Source organism: Pogona vitticeps, chromosome 1 (genome assembly GCF_051106095.1).
Source record: "Pogona vitticeps strain Pit_001003342236 chromosome 1, PviZW2.1, whole genome shotgun sequence".
Lineage (NCBI taxonomy): Eukaryota > Metazoa > Chordata > Lepidosauria > Squamata > Agamidae > Pogona > Pogona vitticeps.
In genome coordinates this window covers 298,773,772-298,795,113 of record NC_135783.1, presented here as the reverse complement: position 1 = coordinate 298,795,113, position 21,342 = coordinate 298,773,772, and the positions used below count along the sequence as shown (strand labels likewise).

At 41.1% G+C, this 21,342-nt stretch overlaps 1 protein-coding gene across 7 annotated transcripts in view; it reads left to right on the top strand.

Moving 5' to 3' along the window:
* The window catches only part of DPF3 (double PHD fingers 3), a 233,396-nt gene that overhangs the window by 129,444 nt on the left and 82,610 nt on the right, over positions 1–21,342 (top strand). For all 7 annotated transcript variants that reach the window (XR_013543815.1, XR_013543814.1, XM_020788476.3 and 4 more), the window contains exons 4-5: positions 10,576–10,703; positions 11,574–11,669. Coding sequence is in view for 5 of the 7 variants with exons in the window: in XM_020788476.3 (XP_020644135.1) it covers positions 10,576–10,703; positions 11,574–11,669 (224 nt within the window). In the remaining 2 variants the exon portion in view is untranslated. The remainder of the gene's footprint in view (positions 1–10,575; positions 10,704–11,573; positions 11,670–21,342) is intronic.

The following is a 21,342-nucleotide window of genomic DNA, read 5'->3' as shown; positions in this document are numbered from 1 at the left end:
GAAGAAAAGGAAGCAAGGCTGAGGACGGCCATGGAGCCATGAAGATAGACATTAGGTCCAGGTGAGCAAAATGTAAATATGTGTAAATGTCCGTAGAAATGTTTCTCTGGGCTAGCTTTCTCAGAATTCTGCCTGGGGAATTCTGGGAGTGGGCATAAAAACAATAACAAATGGCATAGCCCTAGTTGACTCCATTTGAAGTGGACGTAGACATTTCAGTGGCCTTAGGAGATCAGTGTACTGGGTACCTGGTTGTGGAGGCAAAGGTTGGGTGTTTGACTACCCACTATGCTTCCTGGAACAAGAAACATCCTGTGGAACCTTGGGCAAGCTGCACAATCCCAGGATGCCTCCAGAAGAGGGGAATGGCAAGCAACTTCTGCGTACTCTATACCCAGGAAACAATGGAAAATGTTGCCATAAATCCAGACCGCCTTGATAGAACATTATGGGGGAAGGGGAATAAAATTTTAGTTGTAACTCCAGTTACACACCTAGCCACAACTCTACTGCTAGTACTCAGGATTGTCATGGGTCAGGAAATACCCTGCAGCTCACTAAATGTAAGTAAGTGGGGGAGAGTAAAAGTTTTGATGAAGCCCATGAAATTACTTTGTGGGATGGGTGAGTTCATCTATGTCTAATTATATATTCTTGTAATTCCTACTCTTCATATTTGAATGGACAGACTCAATCACATCCTTCTCAGAAATGATGCCTTAAAGGCATCTATACTGTCAGTAGGATGGTTGGAACCAAAGCATATCCAACTTCTCTTTTCAGTCATTCATTCTTGCATCTTAATAGGTCTCCCACTGCTTTGATACATGCAGAATGCATTAATAGGAATAAGATGTCAACAGTGCCATTTCTGTTGTTCCATATTGCACAGTAGCTTCCATTTTGCTGTCCCTATAAGGAGAGCTTGAAAGATGCCCAGCCACCAAAGATAACCATAGATTGATGAGCTTATTATCTTTCTGCCTTCTAAAGGCCTTCCTTCCCCCAACAACACACCTCAGCATTGCATGTGTTCTGCAGAGAGATGAATGTTCGGGAGGGATAACTAAACTCTCAACCAGATGTTATTGAATGGATATCTTGACCTTGCCAGAGAGCCTACAGGAGCTGGCGCCCTCTCTCTGTCCTTCTCTGTCCTGGATTTAGACACCCCAGGTGGCCCCATCTGTCTCATGTTTATGTGTCTTTCAGGAAAGAGCATGTTATGCTTGCATATGGTTGGGCTGTTTAGCAAAGACATTTCTTTGCACATCAAGGGCAGATTGACCAGTCATTTGTCTCTGTGATGTGGAACCTCTCTGAAGCCATCAATCTTTTAGCCCAAACCCTCAGCTTCTTGGCTCATCATTAATCAAATGAGGGAAAACTCAGAGGACCACTACTCACCTCCTTCATTATCATTTGCTTTTCTTCTCAGAGGGATTTCTCCTCCCCTCACCATCTTGACTATTTTTTGTCAGGGGAAGCAGAGGCAATGAGAATAGTTTGTTGAGGGTTGGGAATTGTCTCTGCTTCCCATAGCTTATACTGCTGACTGGATAGAGGGTAGATAGTGTTTCACTTTTCATAGGCGTACACTCCCATTCTGAGGTTTGTCTCCCAAAGAAATCAATGTGGAGAAGAATATTAGCTTCAGCAGTCACTGTGAAGTCACTCTCAGACCTCCTAGGATTCATCATGAGAAGAAATGCAGCTTGTGAGGCTTACTGGGCATTATTAAGAAACATACCAAAAACAATGTCTTTTAAAATGCAAAGGGCTAAAATTGATATAATCGGGGGGAAAACAGGCACACACAGATTTGCATTAGTAGGGAGAAGCTGCATCAATCAGATAAAATGTGTAAATAAATGCAAACATTAGGAAAATTTGTAGAAAATATGCACAAAATTTGGTGCAGGAAGAAAATACAAAACCACAATCCAGTACAAAGCAAAGATGGGAGGAATATGCAGGTGATAGTTGCTGAAACAAGACTGAGATACATTATTGAAACAGTGACGTCTGTGTTGGCTTGGGCATGTTGTGAGAATGGCTGATGGTCGGATTCCCAGAGATCTCCTGTATGGAGAATTAGTGCAGGGAAATCGCCCCAGAGAGAGACCACAGCTGCGATACAAGGATATCTACAAGCAGGATCTGAAGGCCTTAGGAATGGACCTCAACAGATGGGAAACCTCAACATCTGAGCTTGGAGGCAGGTGGTGCATCATGGCCTCTCCCAATTTGAAGAGACCCTTTTCCAGCAGGCCGAGGCAAAAAGGCAGTCCTGAAACCAGAAAAATCAGGGAGCTGGAGAGGGGACAGATTGTATTTGTCTTCAGTGTGGAAGGGATTGTCACTCTCAAATTGGCCTTCCCAGCCGCACTAGACACTGTTCCAAGACCTCTATTCAGAGCACATTATCATAGTCTCTCGAGACTGAAAGATGCCTATGGAAACTGAGATGGAAAGAGTCTCATATCCCTAGCTTTGTCTGCTTTTGCTTTTTGTACTCTGTGTGGTCCTATAAGAAGCAATGCAGGAATCAAGGAACAACTGTCCTGCATGTGGCCTGGCCATATCATGTGAAATAGTGATTTCAAGATTGTGGATGTGGACTTTTGAAGCCTGTTATTTTCTTTGGTTGTCAACATGTAGTGTAAGGCTATTCATTTTTTATATGTACCTGCCTTTTGGATTGGAAGTGGGGTTATACATTATGGTCGTGTTGAAAACATTTGATTAGGATAACCACTTCTACGTCATCCCCCCAAAACAGTACAGAAAAGACACTGATTTACATGTTATCAACATACATAAATTCACATTTATGATTTTATTTTTCCATAATTTGAAGGAAGAAAGATAAAATACTTTTCACTGTGGTGGGAAGCTGTCCAGGTGACCTGTGTGTGATGCTCAGGGCCTCTCAGTAGATAGATACCCTCAAAACCCCTGTTCTTTTTTTTAATGTTTCCTTATTTTCAGACTGGGCATGAGCCGGGTAGCTTCTTTCAGGACCATAGGCTCAGGCAGGATTTGGATTTATTTGATCTCCCAGGTTTTCCACTGAATCTGACAAATTCCCATTGTATCATGGGAGGCAACAAGTCTGTTCTTGGTTGTTATTACTGATTTTTGCAATGGGCGGCTTCCATGTATGCTGCTGAGGTTTCAAGTCTTTGTGCTGTTATTCCACCTAAAGCTTTTCTTCACTGCACTTTTCTGAGGACACTCCTGAGATTTGAACGTTACCTTGTCCACACCTTGTCTTTCCCCCCTCTATTCAGAGTCTTGCTGAGCATGCAAAGTATACTTTTCCCACCTGCATATTGTCTCTGCCATAAATCTTCCTGTTTGTTTCTATGTTGACTATTTTTAAAAAACCTAGACATTATATATAACATCTGGCACCTCAGTTGTGAAGCAGGTAGGAATCACATTCTCACACAGAGTGTAAGAAGAATGTAGGTCTTATCACTACTGGGGAATGGCTGGTTGTACGAATTACTCCAGGCTCAAGTTCTTTTGAGTGTCCCTGCATACACTCATTTTCTATTGTGATTTCTCAAAAGATCCCTCAATGTCACTTGAATTTGTCCCTGGTTAATTCAAAGTATGAACGTCTTCCTTTTAATCCCCCTTCTGTGTATCTCCCTTGTCTTCTGTGATGTGTTCAAAGTAGCATTGGCATGGGACACTGTGGGCACATTTGTTGTATTATCCAGATGGGCTGCTTTTGCCTAGCTTGTACACATACATATGACCTAGTGGTTTTTATAGCCCTTCACTTGTCCAGGATTCTAACTTTTTGTTTTAAACAAAAATTATGAATGTGACTGATCACAAGAGCAAATAGATCACAATTCGAACTGCTTGTGGAGCGGTCTAGAACGGTCTGCTTCCCAGTGATCACATGACACATGCACTGCAGCCTGACCTTGATCCATGCCCAAGCTAGACTTTTTGGTTCAGCTGTAGGTATTTTACTTTTTGGATCTGGAGTGATTTGCTTTCAGACAGAAGGGCTTCTTTCAGGGAGATTGCTTCCCTTAATGTGACCCTTTGTAGTGATCAGATATGTGCCTTTGCAGCTGTCTGATTACACCCTAAGTTTATAGTTCTTATAGTACCAGAAGCATAAGACCAAAAGTGCAGCCACTTTTTGGGCCAAATGTTTGCAAGGAGAAAGAAGCCTTTCCACGTAATTAGCTAATGAGTGAAGCCATCCATAGTTTAATAGGAACTGAGAGATTAGCAAATGAAAAAATGATTGGGGAATCTTGTGTTGCTGGAATGAATGCTGACTGGGGGACTATGGGAGCTGTAGCCCATGAAAGGAACTTTTTAAAGCTCTGATAGTATGCCTCTCACTGTACTTCCTTGCTTTGATAGGAGGGTTGAGCTCAATATCTCTTGGGGCTTTACAGATCTGTCATTCCATGACTCGAGCCTTCCAGAAACATCCATTTTGTATTCTCTTCCCAAGGCTTACATAGTTGTAGTGCATGCTTTGTTTTTGAAGAGTTTCAATTTATATATCTGGAAAGAGGCTTCAGACAAGAGTAAAGACACAATAATTTTTTTTCCAAAGAAGTAATTCTGTGGCTTTCTGCTGTGGTAACTTATGCTGCATAAGGCTGCTGATGTCATTGCCAGAAATTAAACATTTTCAATTTCTCTCCTAAAAGTCCCTGAGGCTGCTGTTCTTTCTCTTTCATCCTTGGGAAGCTGTTGGGGGTGTGAGACAGGAGGAGAAGTTGTTAATTATCACAAATCACTGCTACTGGGATAACTTTGCCAGCAACAGTGATTTTCTGCGATTAAAGGTAATGTAGTCAGTAGCCATGTTGTCTGATGTACAGTAGTGCAAGAGAAATCAGAAGTCTTGTAATACCTTGAAGGGTAGATTGTTTTTATTTTTAAGAAGCTTCTGTGCCTAAGCCCACTGGGCACATAAAGATTTCATGGGAGCCTCAAGATCTTCAAGAGAGAGAGGTTGGAAATATTTTAATTTCTGAAAAAGCATTGCTGCTGATGGCATCATCAGCCTTCTCAGGTTTACTCTCCTAAATTAAATAGATCTTCCACTTCAGTAAGCATGCACTGGAAACTAATATATTCATACTTATTAGGAAGCAGAGATTTGTAAATTAGTTACTTTGACTACAACTCCCAGATATCCTCCCCCCTTGTCAGGGACCATTCTGGTTGAGGGATTCTGGATTATGTGGTCCAGAAAGTAAAATTTCAATGTCTGCTGTGAATTTCATTCCTTACTATAGCATGACTTATAGCAATAAAACAAAACAGTACCTTATGGGAGAGTAGGGGTTTAGGAAGCAACTACCATCTTAGTTTGGCACTTGCTGTTAGATGTGTATACATGTGTATGACAGAAAGAGACTCTGTGTGTGCCCACAAGAAAGTTAAGCCAAGATATTTTCTGTCTATAAATAAAACATTTTATCTATATTGTTGAAGGAAATGATACCTTATGTTTTCCACTGATTTCTGTAATTTGTCATTGCTTTTCTCTGCATTTTTCCCTAAAATTCAGATGATCTTTTTTCACTTGTGGGGGATTTCTGTAGTATTCTTGTGCCTCTGTAGCTGGGTTGTTATTTTTTCCCCATCAATGATGGTAAAATCAACAGCCGTCTCATGAGAATATCACCAGAAGCCCATATGTGTTATAGAAAGCCATTTCTTCATGTGTACACAGCTGCTTTACATGGATCTCATCTTCCCCTTATAGGCCAGAAACAACCCTGTAAGGTAGGTTTTCTTGAGAGTTTAGTCCAAGGACATCAAGTAAACTTTGTGACTAAGCTGGGATTTGAATTTGGCTTTCCTGGTCCCAGATCCAGCACTCAGACAAAAAAGATTGTGGCACCTTAAAGACTGTTTGTATTTTATCAGGCAAAACAGAAAGGAAGGAAGGAAGGAAGGAAGGAAGGAAGACCTTAAGGACTAACTGCTATATTTTAATGTGAGCTTTCATAGATAAGTCCATGTCTTCAGATATAAGAGTGAGATTACGTGGCAAATTTTTATACATTTATACGTGACATCAAAATAAAGAGACAATGGTTGCTTGATTAGTAGTCATACAGTAAGTTGCGAATTGCGAGAGTCAGGGTGGTGTTTCACACCTAGTAATGATTTCCATTTGATATTCAGATCTTTTCCATTGAAACTGTGTACTGTAAGAGTGACAGTGGTTAGTAGGCGAAGGAACACCTGGCGCAGAATAACAGCAGCAGACACAATGTGATTGGCAATTATACAGGGCCAACAATAAGGATGCTGACATTTCATACCTGGTAATGACTTCTAAAACCCCTGTTTGATATTCATCTTAGGAGATTTTGTTCTGTAAACAATAGCAATAGTTGTTGTTGTGTAGTCATTCTGATGGGCCAAAGATACCCACCCCATTGTATGTAGAATTTATGTGTCTCATGGCAGGAGGAAATGAACAAACTAGCTTTGGCCACTATAGCCACTCCCCTATGGACAGACTTCCTTATTTTCAGATAACCTCCATTATATAAATCTTCTTAAATCCAAGCATCCTCCCAATGTTCAAAGCATTTTCTAACCTTACTGATCAACCCAAGGTGATAAAAATATATTTTTTGGGTCCGGTTCATTTAGTGAAAGACATGAACAGTTCCATCTATAAGTTCTTTATCCATAACTAGAACTATATAGGTGTAGCTGTAGCTATATCTGTTGCTATAGCTATCAAGTCACTTCCAAGTTACAGTGACTTTATGAATTAATGACCTTCCAAAGGCCAGAGAGATAGGTTTTACTTTTACTGGGCTGAAGCCACCATTTGAAGGACATTCTTTAAAGAGAAACAGAGCCTTTTAAAAGCTGTTAACTTGAAAAATTAATGCAGGCAGTATGATTTGGGATGTCAAACTCCTTTAGGTCAAATATAGAACTAGTTTGAAATTCAAAAACACCCTGCATTCCCGCTGTAATGCATAATATCGGTCTATGGTGGAATTGTAAAATCCCTGCACACACTAATTCTTGCTTTCTTTTCATCTTATGAGACTAGTTGGCCTCGCTGGAAGGAAAGCCTACTAGCCCCTAGAGTGTCCAATTACACCCCACATCTTTCTAGAATATTAAATTGTCAGAACAGCAGAGCAGGTTTGATCAGGATGTTCCTCCTGAAAATAAGAAGAGTCTTGTTGGATTAGACCAAATACTTATCCATTCAGCATCCTGTTAGATGTTGACCATCTAAAGGCAGGGTACCGGAGTTGTGTGGTGACATGGGCCAAAGAGAACAGCACAGTGATAGGGAATGACAAGGCTGGTGAAAGAAGACTTGAGAAAGGCTTCCTCTTGAACTAGCATTCCCAAAATAACTGAGCCAGCATGGCTGACAAGGTATTCTGATAATTGTAGTTCAAAGAATTTGTTCTATTTATGCCTTGAAATCTCAAGTTGTTTTGGCATTAGCAGAGGAATGTATGCAACCAAAACCTCAGAACATCCACTAGCCTGTAGGTTCAGTTCTGGAGACTTTTGAGCACTCATATTTTCAGAATCAAAAAAGGACAATTTTAAAAGCAAACCAAACAAGGCCAAGATATCACACAGATCTTTTTTTTTTTTTTTTTTTAAAAACATTTACCTAATATAACTGAAAATCAAGGTACGGAAGCAAGTATGTTTGTATATTCCTCACTTCTTTCTCACCACTCTACCCCCACACCCCCCATTGCACTCTGATGCTATGTTTATGCCTTGGAGATGTGGAAATGAGCAATATGATGGATGGATGGATGCAGCTTGTCTGTGTTTTTCACCACCATTTCCCCTGGGGCACTCCATCTGCTGGCAGAGAGCACCATCCCCAAAGATGGTATCTTTTGCAAACTCGACAGCTAACAGACAGCTTCTCTCTCTGCATATTTCCCAGAAGAAGGGGAGGTTTAATCTGTTTTTCACCCCCTTTCCCATGGCATATTTCATGATGTCCGTTCCAACTCCCATTGTTCTCAATATTCCACCATAAACAAAAATGCTAGGGGTGGGAAGCAAGAAATGGGGCTGAGACTTGATACTCTTCTGACACTGATAAATTCTCATTTGGAACTGACATGAGATTTAATTGCTCAGTGAGCCATTGAGTTGCCCTTTAAGACACATCATGCCATGTCCTGTTAATGAGCTCAGTGGCTGTGTTTGCCCAGCAGTAGATCCCTGGGATGTGCTAGGTGGCTTCTTTCTTTCTCTCTTTGGAATTTGCCATTTTAAATGATATCTGCTAGAATCAGTCATGATATATAGTTAGGTGATATCTGTCAGAAGAATAATTCAGTTCGAAGAATTGGTGTGACATAGTATTTGTATAACCCTTGTGTAGGCCTTTCTTCAGGAAGCTGAATTGTTTTGGTTTTGCACAGTATATGTCTTTGGATTGATGGATCATCATAGAACTCACCCCAAAGTGTTTCTGTTTCCAATTAGAATTGGAAGTAGTGCTGCCTTTTGTGTGTGGAGAGACTGTGGCTCTGGTAGGGGCTGATTCTGTACTAACTTGTTCAATAAAATGAAACTCATTGCTATTACACAAAATATTAGAGGAGCAACAGAGATGTTGGAATGGGTGAGCCTAACGGATATTGTGTGTTTTAACCTATTATCATAGAGTGCTCAGATGGGAAAAGAGTGTGGCTGTTCTCTTAACTTACAAGTTCTGAATAACAGCTATTTCTCTGAAGTGGGTCTCAAATGAGAGTTTGTGCTAAAAGCCCTCTGTGGATCTTCATCTCCCCCAGAATCAAAGCTCAGAAAGTTAAGTTATAAAAAGTAATAGTTACAATTGTATTATATCAAGTCCCCAAACTATACTTTGTTCTTATACGTAGTTGAAAAAGTAATTCTTTTCAACTTGTCCACATTAATCATCACAGTAACTAAAATGTTCTGAAATTATCCCTTATGAAGCTACAGTTGCTGTTAACATAATTGCATATCAGAATCATGTAACTTAATTGCAGAGTGCCGCCTCTGCTGGGATGGCCCAGTTGTGAAATGCTCCCCCCTTGGAGATCCAAATGGTGTTGACATTTGGGCACCAAGCAAAAATGTGACTCTTCACCAAAACCTTTGGGGTTGAAGAATCAGAGCTGGAATTGGTTGTGGACTCCTGTTATAAGTGTGCAGATTTTAAATGATTTAAATTGGTTAAATTGTTCTGGTTTAATTTGTGTTCTACAGTTTATGTTTATATGTCTTAATTGCTTTCAATTACAGTAGTTTTGTGTACGCCTCCCAGAAATGTCCAAATAAACAAGCAAGCAGGTACATCTTTGTCAGTTATTCCAAAAAGGAATTGATTACATTTAATTAATTATGTGTAACTTGGTCACCTCCAAACTCTTCCCAGGCTATATGACTCCGAAGAGTTTGTGATTGCTGCTCTCTCTAGGTGCTGGATCTTGCTAACATTTTCTTTTCAGATCAGACACATTGCTAAAGACCTACATATTTCTAGTTATGGCTAAGCTCAGAGTATTTTAATTAAAAAAGACATTTTTTGCTGATAAAAAAATAGATGTGAGAACATCAAACATGATAAAAAATTAGCATGATGGAATTTCATGCTAAGAACTTTCTATTCCAGGTTTGCGTTAGTGAGAATTTGAAAAGCTGACTCCTATAAGTTGCTAAGAAGCCCATATCGTATTTTGAAAAGCGGGTTCTTCAGAAGGTGGCTTCTGAAGATGGGGCAGTCTGATACTTCTTTCTTTTTCAAAATAGCACTGCTTGTGTGGGCAGATCTTTCGTCCTTTGGAACCTTTGAGGAAGCTGTCTGGGGAGTGGAAGTAAACAGGCACTTACGAATTTTGATGTGGTTTTTGGACCAGTGGGGCTTTGAAGCAGGCCTTCAGAATATATGCTTAACTGCTAGTGGGAGAGGTGATTAGGAAAGAAGAATGACACCTATCTAAAGGGAATGCAGCTTAATTATCACTACTTGCTGAGCCATTTGACTGTCACCTTGAGAGGAAGTGCCTAGAAGCTGAAGAAGGAATAAGTGTGAAACATTTGTTGTTTTGCAGATTGTGATCTCATTAATAGATACCATATGTTTTGGCAAGGTTTTGATCTGCTGGTAGCTCTTTTGCAAGTTCAAGTTATCACTTGATGCATGGCCAGATAAGTGTCCAGGTTACATCTTGTTTTTAACTTTGTATTTTTCATAAAGCTTATAAATAAACAGTTACAAGCAATGGTCCACTATAGAAGCCTCAGGTTTGCACCTGAATTCATCACTGTAGGTGGAATCAAAGGCAGATTTAAAGTCAGCGAAAGCTGCAAACAAGCACCTTTTATCTCTGCTGGTGCATTTCCCCACCAAATGATGTAAAATTAAGGGTTTGATCCAGGGTGGCTCTTTGTATTCTGAAACCAGCTTTGTTCATCAGCCAGGATTTTTAATAATGTCATGTATTCTGTGATTTATCTTTGCTTGCACATCCTCGGCTCGGTGTGAAATAATGGTAGCTTCAATTTTTTTGCATTTGGTTTCTTTAGAAGTGGACCTGCCTCTGAAGAAGGATGGCTTCACAACAGAGGGGACCACCCTGGAAGCCTTGTTGCGTGGAGAAGGACTTGAAAAGAAGATCGATACGAAAGAGGAGGACACTCTGCAAGAAATCCAGGTGACTGGGAGTGTTCTTTCTGGTGGCCTGGCTCTACTTCCTATATCTCTAATACTGAAATGATTGGGGTTCAGTCGGACACCAGTCTATTAATCTTTTGTGATCTTTATGCCATAAACTTATATGAAAGTAAGTCGCTGCTCATAGGCATAGAGTACACGTGAATATGTGTCTATGTCAGAGATTGTGCTGCTGTAATGATTTGTAAATGTATGATGCCAAGGTTTTGGGAGGGACTATAAGATACCTAGTGTGGTGTGGATAGAATGATGGATTAGGACTCAGGAGGCCTGAGTTCAAATCTCCACTCAGCTATGGAACCTCACTGGAGGAGCAAAACTGATAAAACCACTCCTGAAATATCTCACATACCTTGAAAGCACAGAAACACAGATATGCACACCTCTGTTGGTAACATATTGATGTCACTAGTCTTTGAGAGGAAAAAAGGAGCATTGAAAAAGAAATAGCACCGATAGCCAATATGGGTTTGTGGACAGACTGCAAAGAGCGCTCCAGATTAAAGAACAGCCTCTTATCCTTGAGACTGCGTATTTCCTGACATTGTAACAGTTACTTTCTTGGACTAGATTTCCTCAAATTCTGCAGCATAGCCTGTAACCATGCTGGCTGTATATTTCTGGGACATGTAGTCCAAAAAAAAAAAAACTTTTTAAAAAAATAGTTAATTCTGAAAATCTGGCATAGCCCTATTTCATGTGCCATATGAAAACAGGTTTTTTTTTTTGCTTCAAACTCTGAAGTGCACGTGCTGATAATAAATGTTCCCTTCTGTCTTTGCCCTTCTGTTGAAAATCCTGTGTTGTGCTGGGATTTGTTTTTAATTACGGTTTATTGTTTTAACTACAGAGGGTTTTGGAAAACGATGAAAATGCGGATGAAGTGAATGAAGAGGAAGAAATGGAAGAGGATATTCCAAAACGAAAGAATAGACCCAGAGGACGGGTAGGTTGCCTTAGTCATACGGGACGAAGAAAGGGGGAAAGGATGACCCCCATTTTCATATTGACACATGCTCTGTTACTGTAGATATTTGCATTCACAGATAGACACAAAGGTTAATGATACCTGTGGTATATGACATCTCCATATGTTAGGGGGGGATAAAGATTATTTATTTCTAACCTTACGGTCTGTCTATGACATGCTCATTTGAGTGTTTTTGGTTTAGAATATTGTCATGTCATGAAACCACAAAGGAAACAGAATTATCTCTCTCCCCACCCCCAACCCCAGTTGCATGGACGTATTTGTTTGCCGAGCCATTGTAAGTTTTATTACTGTTATTTTTTTGTTCTGTCTGGATTTTCAGATGAACTGAAGCTATATCTTTTCCCCTGGCAGTTTCAGTGCAGGAAAGAGCTGGCTATTGATCAGTGTTCTCTGCATGGTTCTGCAGCTGGAGGCTCTCAATAATCAGATCCCCTGGCAGGAAACCCACACAGCGTGAAGGCAGGCAGCTCACCTCCCACTCGTCATGTTGCCTGCCTGCCTGCCTGCCCGCCTGCCCTGACCCTCCCTTGCTCTCTGGAGTGAACTGCCGAAGGCTCTCAGGACTGAGCATAACACCAGCCCTTGCCAGCCCCCACTAGCAAATTCACAACAGGGAGCGCTTTCACATTAACCAAATGCTCACAATCCCCTTTCCTTTCCTCCATCAGTATCTTCCTAGTAAATGGCCTCTGTGTGTGTGTGTGTGTTTGTGTGTGTGGCGGAACAAGGCCACCAAGGAGTGACTATATCATTATGTGCCACAGGCAGGATGCAGGAGGGAGGTGCTAGTGGCATCATGCAAGAGTAACCATAAGACTGAGAAGAGGAATACATTGCAGACTACATTTTTATCCTTCCATAAATTATCCTCTTTGTCTATTGCTGGCTTTCCTCTTGAAAAAATCTTCTTTCACCTCTGCCTGTTCTTGGCTTGTTGTGGTTTCCTCTGGCTGCTATTGTTTTTCAACTGACCTGCACATGACACAACAAGAGATGCACACTATTGTGAATTATTAGGACCAATCCATATCTTTAGTTGCAGGGCTGCCCCATATTTTATTCCCCACCTTCCCCATTCTGCTGTCATGTTACTAGGTGGAGTTAGATGAATTAGACAGGAGTTGGGTGTGGTTTTGTTAGGGCTTATTGGCCTGTTTGGCTAGAAGGGTATTTATTCAGGATAGACTGTAGCTGGAGATGGAGGAAGCTGTGCCATGCATTTACTGTTAGAAATACGTTGGAACTTAAACTAACTCCAGGTCAACTTACCTAACCATCTTGCTCGGTGAATCTTTGATCTTTCTCAGCCTGTAATGCCAGATACTGTGGACAAAGCGGTTGATCGCTGTCGGGCCACCACCTCCTCCCTTGAACCTTGCCTGGCCTAGCTAATCAAAGTAACCAGGCCGATAACAACAGAATGGGCCACAGTAATAATAAGTGAGTCTTTCCTTGAGGGCAGGGTTCCTCCTGCCCTCAAGGAGACACTTATTAGGACCATAAAGAAGAAACCTAATTTGGCGGTGGGCGAAACTGGCAATTATAGGCCCATCGCCAAGGTTTCTTTCATTAGCAAAGTGGTTGAGAGGGTGGTGGCTAACCAGCTTCAGGCTCATTTGGATGAAACAGATACCCTGGACCCGTTTCAGTCGGGCTTCATGCCGTGCCATGGTACAGAGACGGCATTGGTCATCCTGTATGATGACCTGTTGAGGGAGGCTGATAGGCTAAAACATCTATGTTGGTCCTTCTCAACATCTCGGTGGCTTTCGATGCCGTCGACCACGGTATTCTCCTGGGGAGGCTCGCTTACATGGCTGTGGTCCTTCCTCGGGGAGTGTCCTCAGAGAGTACAGCTTGGGGAGAGTTTATCAGCCCCATGGACCCTCAGTTGTGGGGTCCCACAGGGCTCGATCACCTCCCCAATGCTGTTCAACATCTATATGAAGCCACTGGGTGGGGTCATCAGGGGGTGTGGGGCATTGTGTCATCAATATGCTGATGACACTCAGCTCTACATCTCCTTTTCACCAACTGCAGGAGATGCCGTTCTGTCCCTCTAGTGCTGCCTGGGGACTGTACTGCAATGGATGCAGGAAAATGGGCTGAGGCTGAACCCAGACAAGACGGAGATTCTGAGGGTGGGTGCCCCCACTGTCGGTGGCTTGGGTGACTCTCTCTCATGGGGGGGTGACCCTTGCCACAAAGAGTGGGGTCCACAGCCTGGGGATACATTTGGACCCGGCACTCACCATGGAAACACAGAATCCCGTAGAAGGAATGGAGTAGCCCTCAAAGTCAACAAAAGAGTGGGAAAAGCTGTAATGGGATATAATCTCAAAAATGATAGAATGATGTCAATACGAATCCAAGGCAGACCGTTCAACATCACAGTAATCCAGGTTTATGCACCAACCACCAATGCTGAGGAGACTGAAATTCAACAATTTTATGAAGATTTACAACACCTTCTAGAACTGACACCAAAGAAAGATGTTCTTCTCATTCTAGGGGATTGGAATGCTAAAGTAGGGAGTCAAGAGATAAAAGGAACAACAGTTAAGTTTGGCCTTGGAGTTCAAAATGAAGCAGGGCAAAGGCTAATAGAGTTTTGTCAAGAGAATAAGCTGGTCATAACAAACACCCTTTTCCAACAAAACAAGAGGCACATTACCAGATGGGCAATACCAAAATCAGATTGATTATATTCTCTGCAGCCAAAGATGGAGAAGCTCAATACAGTCAGCAAAAACAAGACCTGAGGCTGATTGTGGCTCTGATCATCAGCTTCACATAGCAAAACTCAAGCTTAAACTGAAGAGAGTATTTATTTATTTATTTATTTATTTATTTATTTATTTATTTATTTACTTACTTACTTACTTACTTACTTACTTACTTACTTACTTACTTTTACTTACTTACTTACTTACTTACTTACTTACTTTTACCCCGCCTATCTGGTCGATATGACCACTCTATGTAGCTAGAGTAGGAAAAACCACTGGGCTAGTCAGGTATAAACTGAACCAAATTCCCTTATTAATACACAGTGGAAGTGAAGAACAGATTTAAGGAACTAGTTTTGGTGGACAGAGTGCCTGAAGAACTTTGGATAGAGGCTCGTAATATTGTACAGGAGGCAGCAGCAAAAACCATCCCAAAGAAAAGGAAATGCAAGAAAGCAAAGCGGCTGTCCAACGAGGCCTTACAAATAGAAGAGAACGGAAACAAAATGCAAGGGAGATAGGGAAAGTTACAGAAAATTGACAGCAGACTTCTAAAGAATAGCAAGGAGAGACAAGAGGGCCTTCTTAAATGAACAGTGCAAAGAAATAGAGGAAAATAATAGAAAAGGAAAAACCAGAGATCTGTTCAGGAAAATTGATGATATTAGAGGAACATTTTGTGCAAAGATGGACATGATAAAGGACAAAAATTGGAGGGACCTAACAGAAGCAGAAGACATCAAGAAGAGGTGGCAAGAATAAACAGAGGAATTATATCTGAAAGATCTGGATGTCCCAGAGAATCCAGATAGTGTGGTTGCTGACCTTGAGCCAGAGAACCTGGAGAGGGAAGTCAAGTGGGCCTTAGAAAGCCTGGCTAACAACAAGGCCAGTGGAGGTGATGGCATTCCAGTTGAACTATTTAAAATCTTAAAAGATGATGCTGTTAAGGTGCTACATTCAATATGCAAGCAAGTTTGGAAAGCTCAACAGGGGCCAGAGGACTGGAAAAGAACAGTCTACATCCTAATCCCAAAGAAAGGCAGTGCCAAAGAATGCTCCAACTACCGTACAATTGCACTCATTTCACACACTAGCAAGGTTATGCTCAAAATCCTCCAAGGTAGGCTTCAGCAGTATGTGGACCGAGAACTCCCAGAAGTACAAGCTGGATTCCGAAGGGGCAGAGGAACTAGAGACCAAATTCCTAACATGTGCTGGATTACAGAGAAAATCAGAGAGTTCCAGAAAAACATCTACTTCTCCTTCATTTGACTATGCAAAAGCCTTTGACTGTGTGGACCACAACAAACTATGGCAAGTCTTTAAAGAAATGGGAGTGCCTAACCACCTTATCTATCTCCTGAGAAACCTATATGTGGGACAGGAAGCACCAGTTAGAACTGGATATGGAACAACTGGTTGGTTCAGAATTGGGAAAGGAGTACGACAAGGCTGTATATTGTCCCCCTGCTTATTCAACTTATATGCAGAATACATCATGCGAAAGGCAGGACTGGAGGAATTAAGTTTGCCGGAAGAAACATCAACAACATTCGATATGCAGATGATACCACTCTGATGGCAGAAAGTGAGGAGGAATTAAGGAACCTTGTAATGAGGGTGAAAGAGGATAGTGGAAAAAACGGTCTGAAGCTGAACATAAAAAAAAAAACAAAACTATGATCATGGCCACTGGTCCCATCACCTCCTGGGAAAAAGAAGGGGAAGATATGGAGGCAGTGACAGATTTTACTTTCTGGGGCTCCATGATCACTGCAGATGGAGACTGCAGCCACAAAATTAAAAGACGCCTGCTTCTTGGGAGGAAAGCAATGACAAACCTTGACAGCATCTTAAAAAGCAGAGACATCACCTTGCCAACAAAAGTCTGCATAGTCAAAGCTATGGTTTTCCCTGTAGTGATGTATGGAACTGAGAGCTGGACCATAAAGAAAGCTGATCGCCAAAGAATTGACGCTTTTGAATTGTGGTGCTGGAGAAGGCTCTTGAGAGTCCCCTGGACTGCAGAGAGAACAAACCTATCCATTCTAAAGGAAATCAACCCTGAGTGCTCACTGGAAGGACAGATGCTGAAGGTGAGGCTCCAGTACTTTGGCCATCTCATGAGAAGAGAAGACACCTTGGAAAAGACCTTGATGTTAGGAAAGTGTGAAGGCAAGAGGAGAAGGGGATGACAGAGGATGAGATGGTTGGACAGTGTCATCGAAGCAACCAAAATGAATTTGACACAACTCCGGGAGGCAGTGGAAGACAGGAGAGCCTGGCGTGCTCTGGTCCATGGGGTCATGGATTCGGACATGACTAAATGACTAAACACACACACACACACAAATGGTTTAGGGCCTCGATATCTGGCGGAACGCCCACTCCCACCAAGGTCTACTCGTATCACCTGAGCGAGTCAGGAGGTGAGGCTGAGGAGCTTGACGCCAAGGGAGGCCCAGAAGGAAAAAACAAGAAACCAGGACTTCTCGGTGGTAGCTCCTCGCCTCTGGAACAATCTTCCTCTGGAGAATCGTGCAGCCCCTACTCTGGATATCTTTAATAACCAACTAAAAACATGGATGCTCACGCAGGCCTTCCCTCCAGTCAATATTTGATCTTTTTCTTTATTTATCTTTTTAATTTGTTTTTATTTTTTCCATCTTGTAGAATTTGTCATTTAATGTAATAACTTTTTTGTGTTATATTTATTTGTCATTTTTATGTATGTATCTTGAAGCCGCCTAGAGTTGTCGAAAGACCAGACAGGCCTGATTTAAATAAAATAAAATAAAATAAAATAAAATAAATAATCACACTGGAAAAAAACAACTGAGAAGCTGGCTTGATGGTTGCAAAGCCCCCTGCCCCCCACCTGTGGCATCTGTTGGCCCTCCAGAAGGTGACAGAGGAGATGAGGAGGAGCTCATATGGGCTCCAGCCCAGGGCCTGACCTTGGTAGACATGGGAAATCTTTGCATGAATGATGAGTGACTCTGAATTTGTCATTGCCTCAAAGCTGGTTGGCTTGAAGCTATGTTCCATGCTGGGGAGATGGGATTCCTGTGGGTTGTGCCCAAGCTGCTGATGGATTCATCTTTGGGAGTCACATCAATCATCAGCCACCTCCTTCCCATGCAGTGGCTCCTGCCCTTGCCCAAGGCAGCAAATTTCTTTCTGCAATCTCCCTTTCTAATCCTGCAGGTTTGAATTTATAATGGAGGGGGTAGAGAGATGGGATCTGGGAGATCTTCATCCCTACCCCCCAGAAATTTTGTCTTTTTCCTGTCTGAGGATAGGATATGTGCAGATGGATGTTTAGCCATTGTTGTGTTCATATCTGGGTGATTGAAAACAGGGAGTGGTACCTCACTTTTCAAATTATATCATGGATTAAATAAGGGTAAGAATAAATTGAAGTACAATACTTTATATTTCTACTCAGAAGCAGGTTCTATTGAGTTCAGTGAGACATACTTCCAGATGTATGGATGCAGTGTTGCAGCCTAATTAATTAATTATTGAGGGTGGAAGAGAGTTGTAGTGTCTGTCTGGCATGAAATACAAGGGCACGAACAGGTATTACTCAGTACTTGTATTTAAGTCTGCAGTGGCATGTGAATTAATGATGATGATGATGATGATAATGAGCTGTGGCTATCAGATGTGCCTCAGAGCATTTGCAAAATGAAATGCAGTCAATTAGAGAAGAAGATGTGATGGTGATTGGACTGATGGCACTTCTGTTCTTAAAAATTGTGTCTCATGATTGAAGATTGTCACGAGGCAACTAATATGTGTTAAGTAATCATGAGTAGTGAATCTATAGGTGTGCATGTAGGTAGAATTGATCATGACACTGATGAAGGAAAAGGAAACAAATTTCCCAACTAGAAAATGGCAAGATTTATGGCCATCACAGAAACTAATCCCAAATATCTTGAGATGCAAGAGTCAGCCATGCCGTTAGGTGTACAGTATGTCTTTCATGTGGTATTATAAAGAAATGTAACTTGCCTGCTATTTAAGTTAGGAACAAGTAAGGGGGAAGACATGGTGTGACCTAACATTTGATCTCAGCTTTTCCAACGAAAAGATACACTGAAGGGCTAAACAGAACACTGTCTTGAATGCTGGCCATCTGTGCTGTAACTTTTCTTTAATCAGGATACAAATAGCACAGAGCAAAGAAATAGAGACTGACGTGGGAACTTCAGATGGTGCAGAATGTGGCAGCCAGACTTCTTACTGGGGTGAAAAGGTACTACCATATTTCCCCCACTCTGGCTGCTTTGCATTGGCTGCCCATTCATTTCCGTGTTGATTTCAAAGTTCTTATGATTACATATAAAGCCCTAAACGGTTTAGGACCTTGATATCTGGCACAGCGCCTTCTCCAACCTAGTTCTGCCAGAGTCACTTGTTCCAGTCAGGCTGGGCAGCTGAGGGGCCTAACGCTGAGAGAGGTCCAGAAGGAAAGAATGAGGAACCGGGTCTTCTCAGCAGTGGCCCCTCGCCTTTGGAACAACTTGCCAGTAGAAATCCACCTGGCTCCTTCTCTGGGTGTTTTCAGGAACAAACTTAAAACCTGGCTATTTGGGTAGACTTTCCCTCCTGCTATCTCCTAATTTTTTATACTTTTGCCATCTTGGATTTATAATATATGCTTATTAGTTTTAATGTTTATAAATTTGTAAACTGCCCAGAGTATTCCTTTGGTCTAGATGGGTGGGATAGAAATTAATAATAATAATAATAATAATAATAATAATAATAATAATAATAATAATAATAATAATAATAATAATAATAATAATAATAATAATAATAATAATAATAGTTTCTGCTATTTTGATTAACTGTACCGGGTGTTTTTGAATCATCATCATCCCTCTGTGCCTTCTTCTGTTGCACTGTTGGTGCACCAGGGACAGAGAGGCATGCAGAAGTAACATTTAAAGGTCTCACATCCCAAATGGTGTATAGCGCAATCGCTTGGCACCAACATTGGTTTGGGCTATGTTGGCACGGTGGTGGTAGGCTCACTGGCCCGTACTGTGATGATGATGATGATGATAATAAATAAAGTAATTAATTAATTCAGTGAAATTTAGTCCAGATACAGGGATGCAGGGTTACAAACTAAGTATATACAGAGACATGTATTTCACATAAAAATAAATATGTTTGCAGAAAAATAAAACGTTCGAAGAAGAGACACACCAGATATGTAAATAATGAATAAATGCATATACTTGTGCATAGGGTAAAAGTTATTTGGCCTTCATTTATACAGTACTGTTTGGCAGTGCAATGTCAATGGACACTTTTCCAGAGAGTAAACCTCATTTAACACTGAAGGTGGTCCCTTGGTAATTGTGCTGAGAACTTAAACAAATGAGTGCAAAGCTGGTAGCCTTTGTAGCCTCAAAGCATGTGGAAAGATTTTAAATCATTATGTAATAAAGGATGGTTTAGAATGGGCTGGCAGCCTACCTTACATCAAGTTGGTACTCCTCCAGTTTTACACAGGACACTACATAGAGGCTCTTTATTTGCCCCAGGAAACTGAATTTTGATTCCCTAGTGCAGAGATAACCTTGGGAATCAATAAATATAGAAGGGAGAGGGTAAGGAGAAGAGATGATAATGAAGGGAGAGAGAGAAAAACTAAGTGAAGGATTTTGGTGGAGTGGGTAGGAAATGCATTTTCCAAAAATTAATCTCCTTGTTTCTTTCAAAGTTCACAATGGGAAGCAGAAAGCATAAAATAAGGATTATGATTTCTCTACTTTTTTGGCAAGGCTTTATTGTAGCAACTTAACCTAAGTTAAGAACAAGTACAACATGCTATCAAGTTGATTTCAGCTTGTGGCTACCCTTTGAAGGTGATTTTCTAGTTACTGGGTGATCAGAAGTGGTTTACTGTTCCTTTCTTTTGTGGGTTCCCTGGAACTGTGCAGCTTGCCCAATACATGTTGTGTCCTCTCCAAAAAGGTACAGTGGGGTCTCTACTTAAGAACGTCCCTACTTAAGAACAATCCAACTTAAGAACAGCTCCATTTGCTAAATTTTGCTTCTACTTGAGAACAGAAATCCAAGATAAGAACAGGAAAAAAAACCTTTCCTGCTCTTTTTTTAACCTTAGGTCATCTTAGGTTAAAAAAAATTCTCCCCCTAGTGGTAGAGTACGTATTGACCAGCTTTGCATTAGTTCCTATGGGAACTAATGCTTCAATGTACGAACGCACCTCTACATAACAAAAAAACAGCCAGAACGGATTAATTGGTTTTCAGTCCATTCCTATGGGAAATTTTGCTTCAACTTAAGAACGTTTCAACTTAAGAACACCATTCCAAAACAGATTAAGTTCTTAAGTAGAGGTTCCACTGTAGTTTCTATGGACGGAAAAGAGCAGATACGGATTAAATGGTTTTCAATGCGTTCCTATGGGAAATGTAGATTCAACATAAGAACTTTTCAACTTGAGAACCACCTTCCAATACGGATTAAGTTCTTAAGTAGAGACCCCACTGTATAGTGGAGAATCAAACTCCTGACTTCTGACTCTGCAGTCATATACCTACAATTTGCCAGCTTAAATGGCAACTTAATTTCAATTTAACTGTTAAAAATTGGCCTCTCTAAGGTCGTGGTCACACCAGTGAAATGTCTCCCTGTGGTTACATGGCTTTTGATTGCATTCCTGTTGTGCATTGAGGTCCTATGTGCATCCCAATATGTTTTTGGGTTACCGAGTAATTTCCTTCCAATTCAATAAGCGCCTAGAGTTTCTTGTTGAGACTGTTTGACAGACGTTGGCACAAATGCTGCGAATTTTTTTAAAAAAAAATTAAAAACAGTTTAATAAGTATATGCATAGTGATAG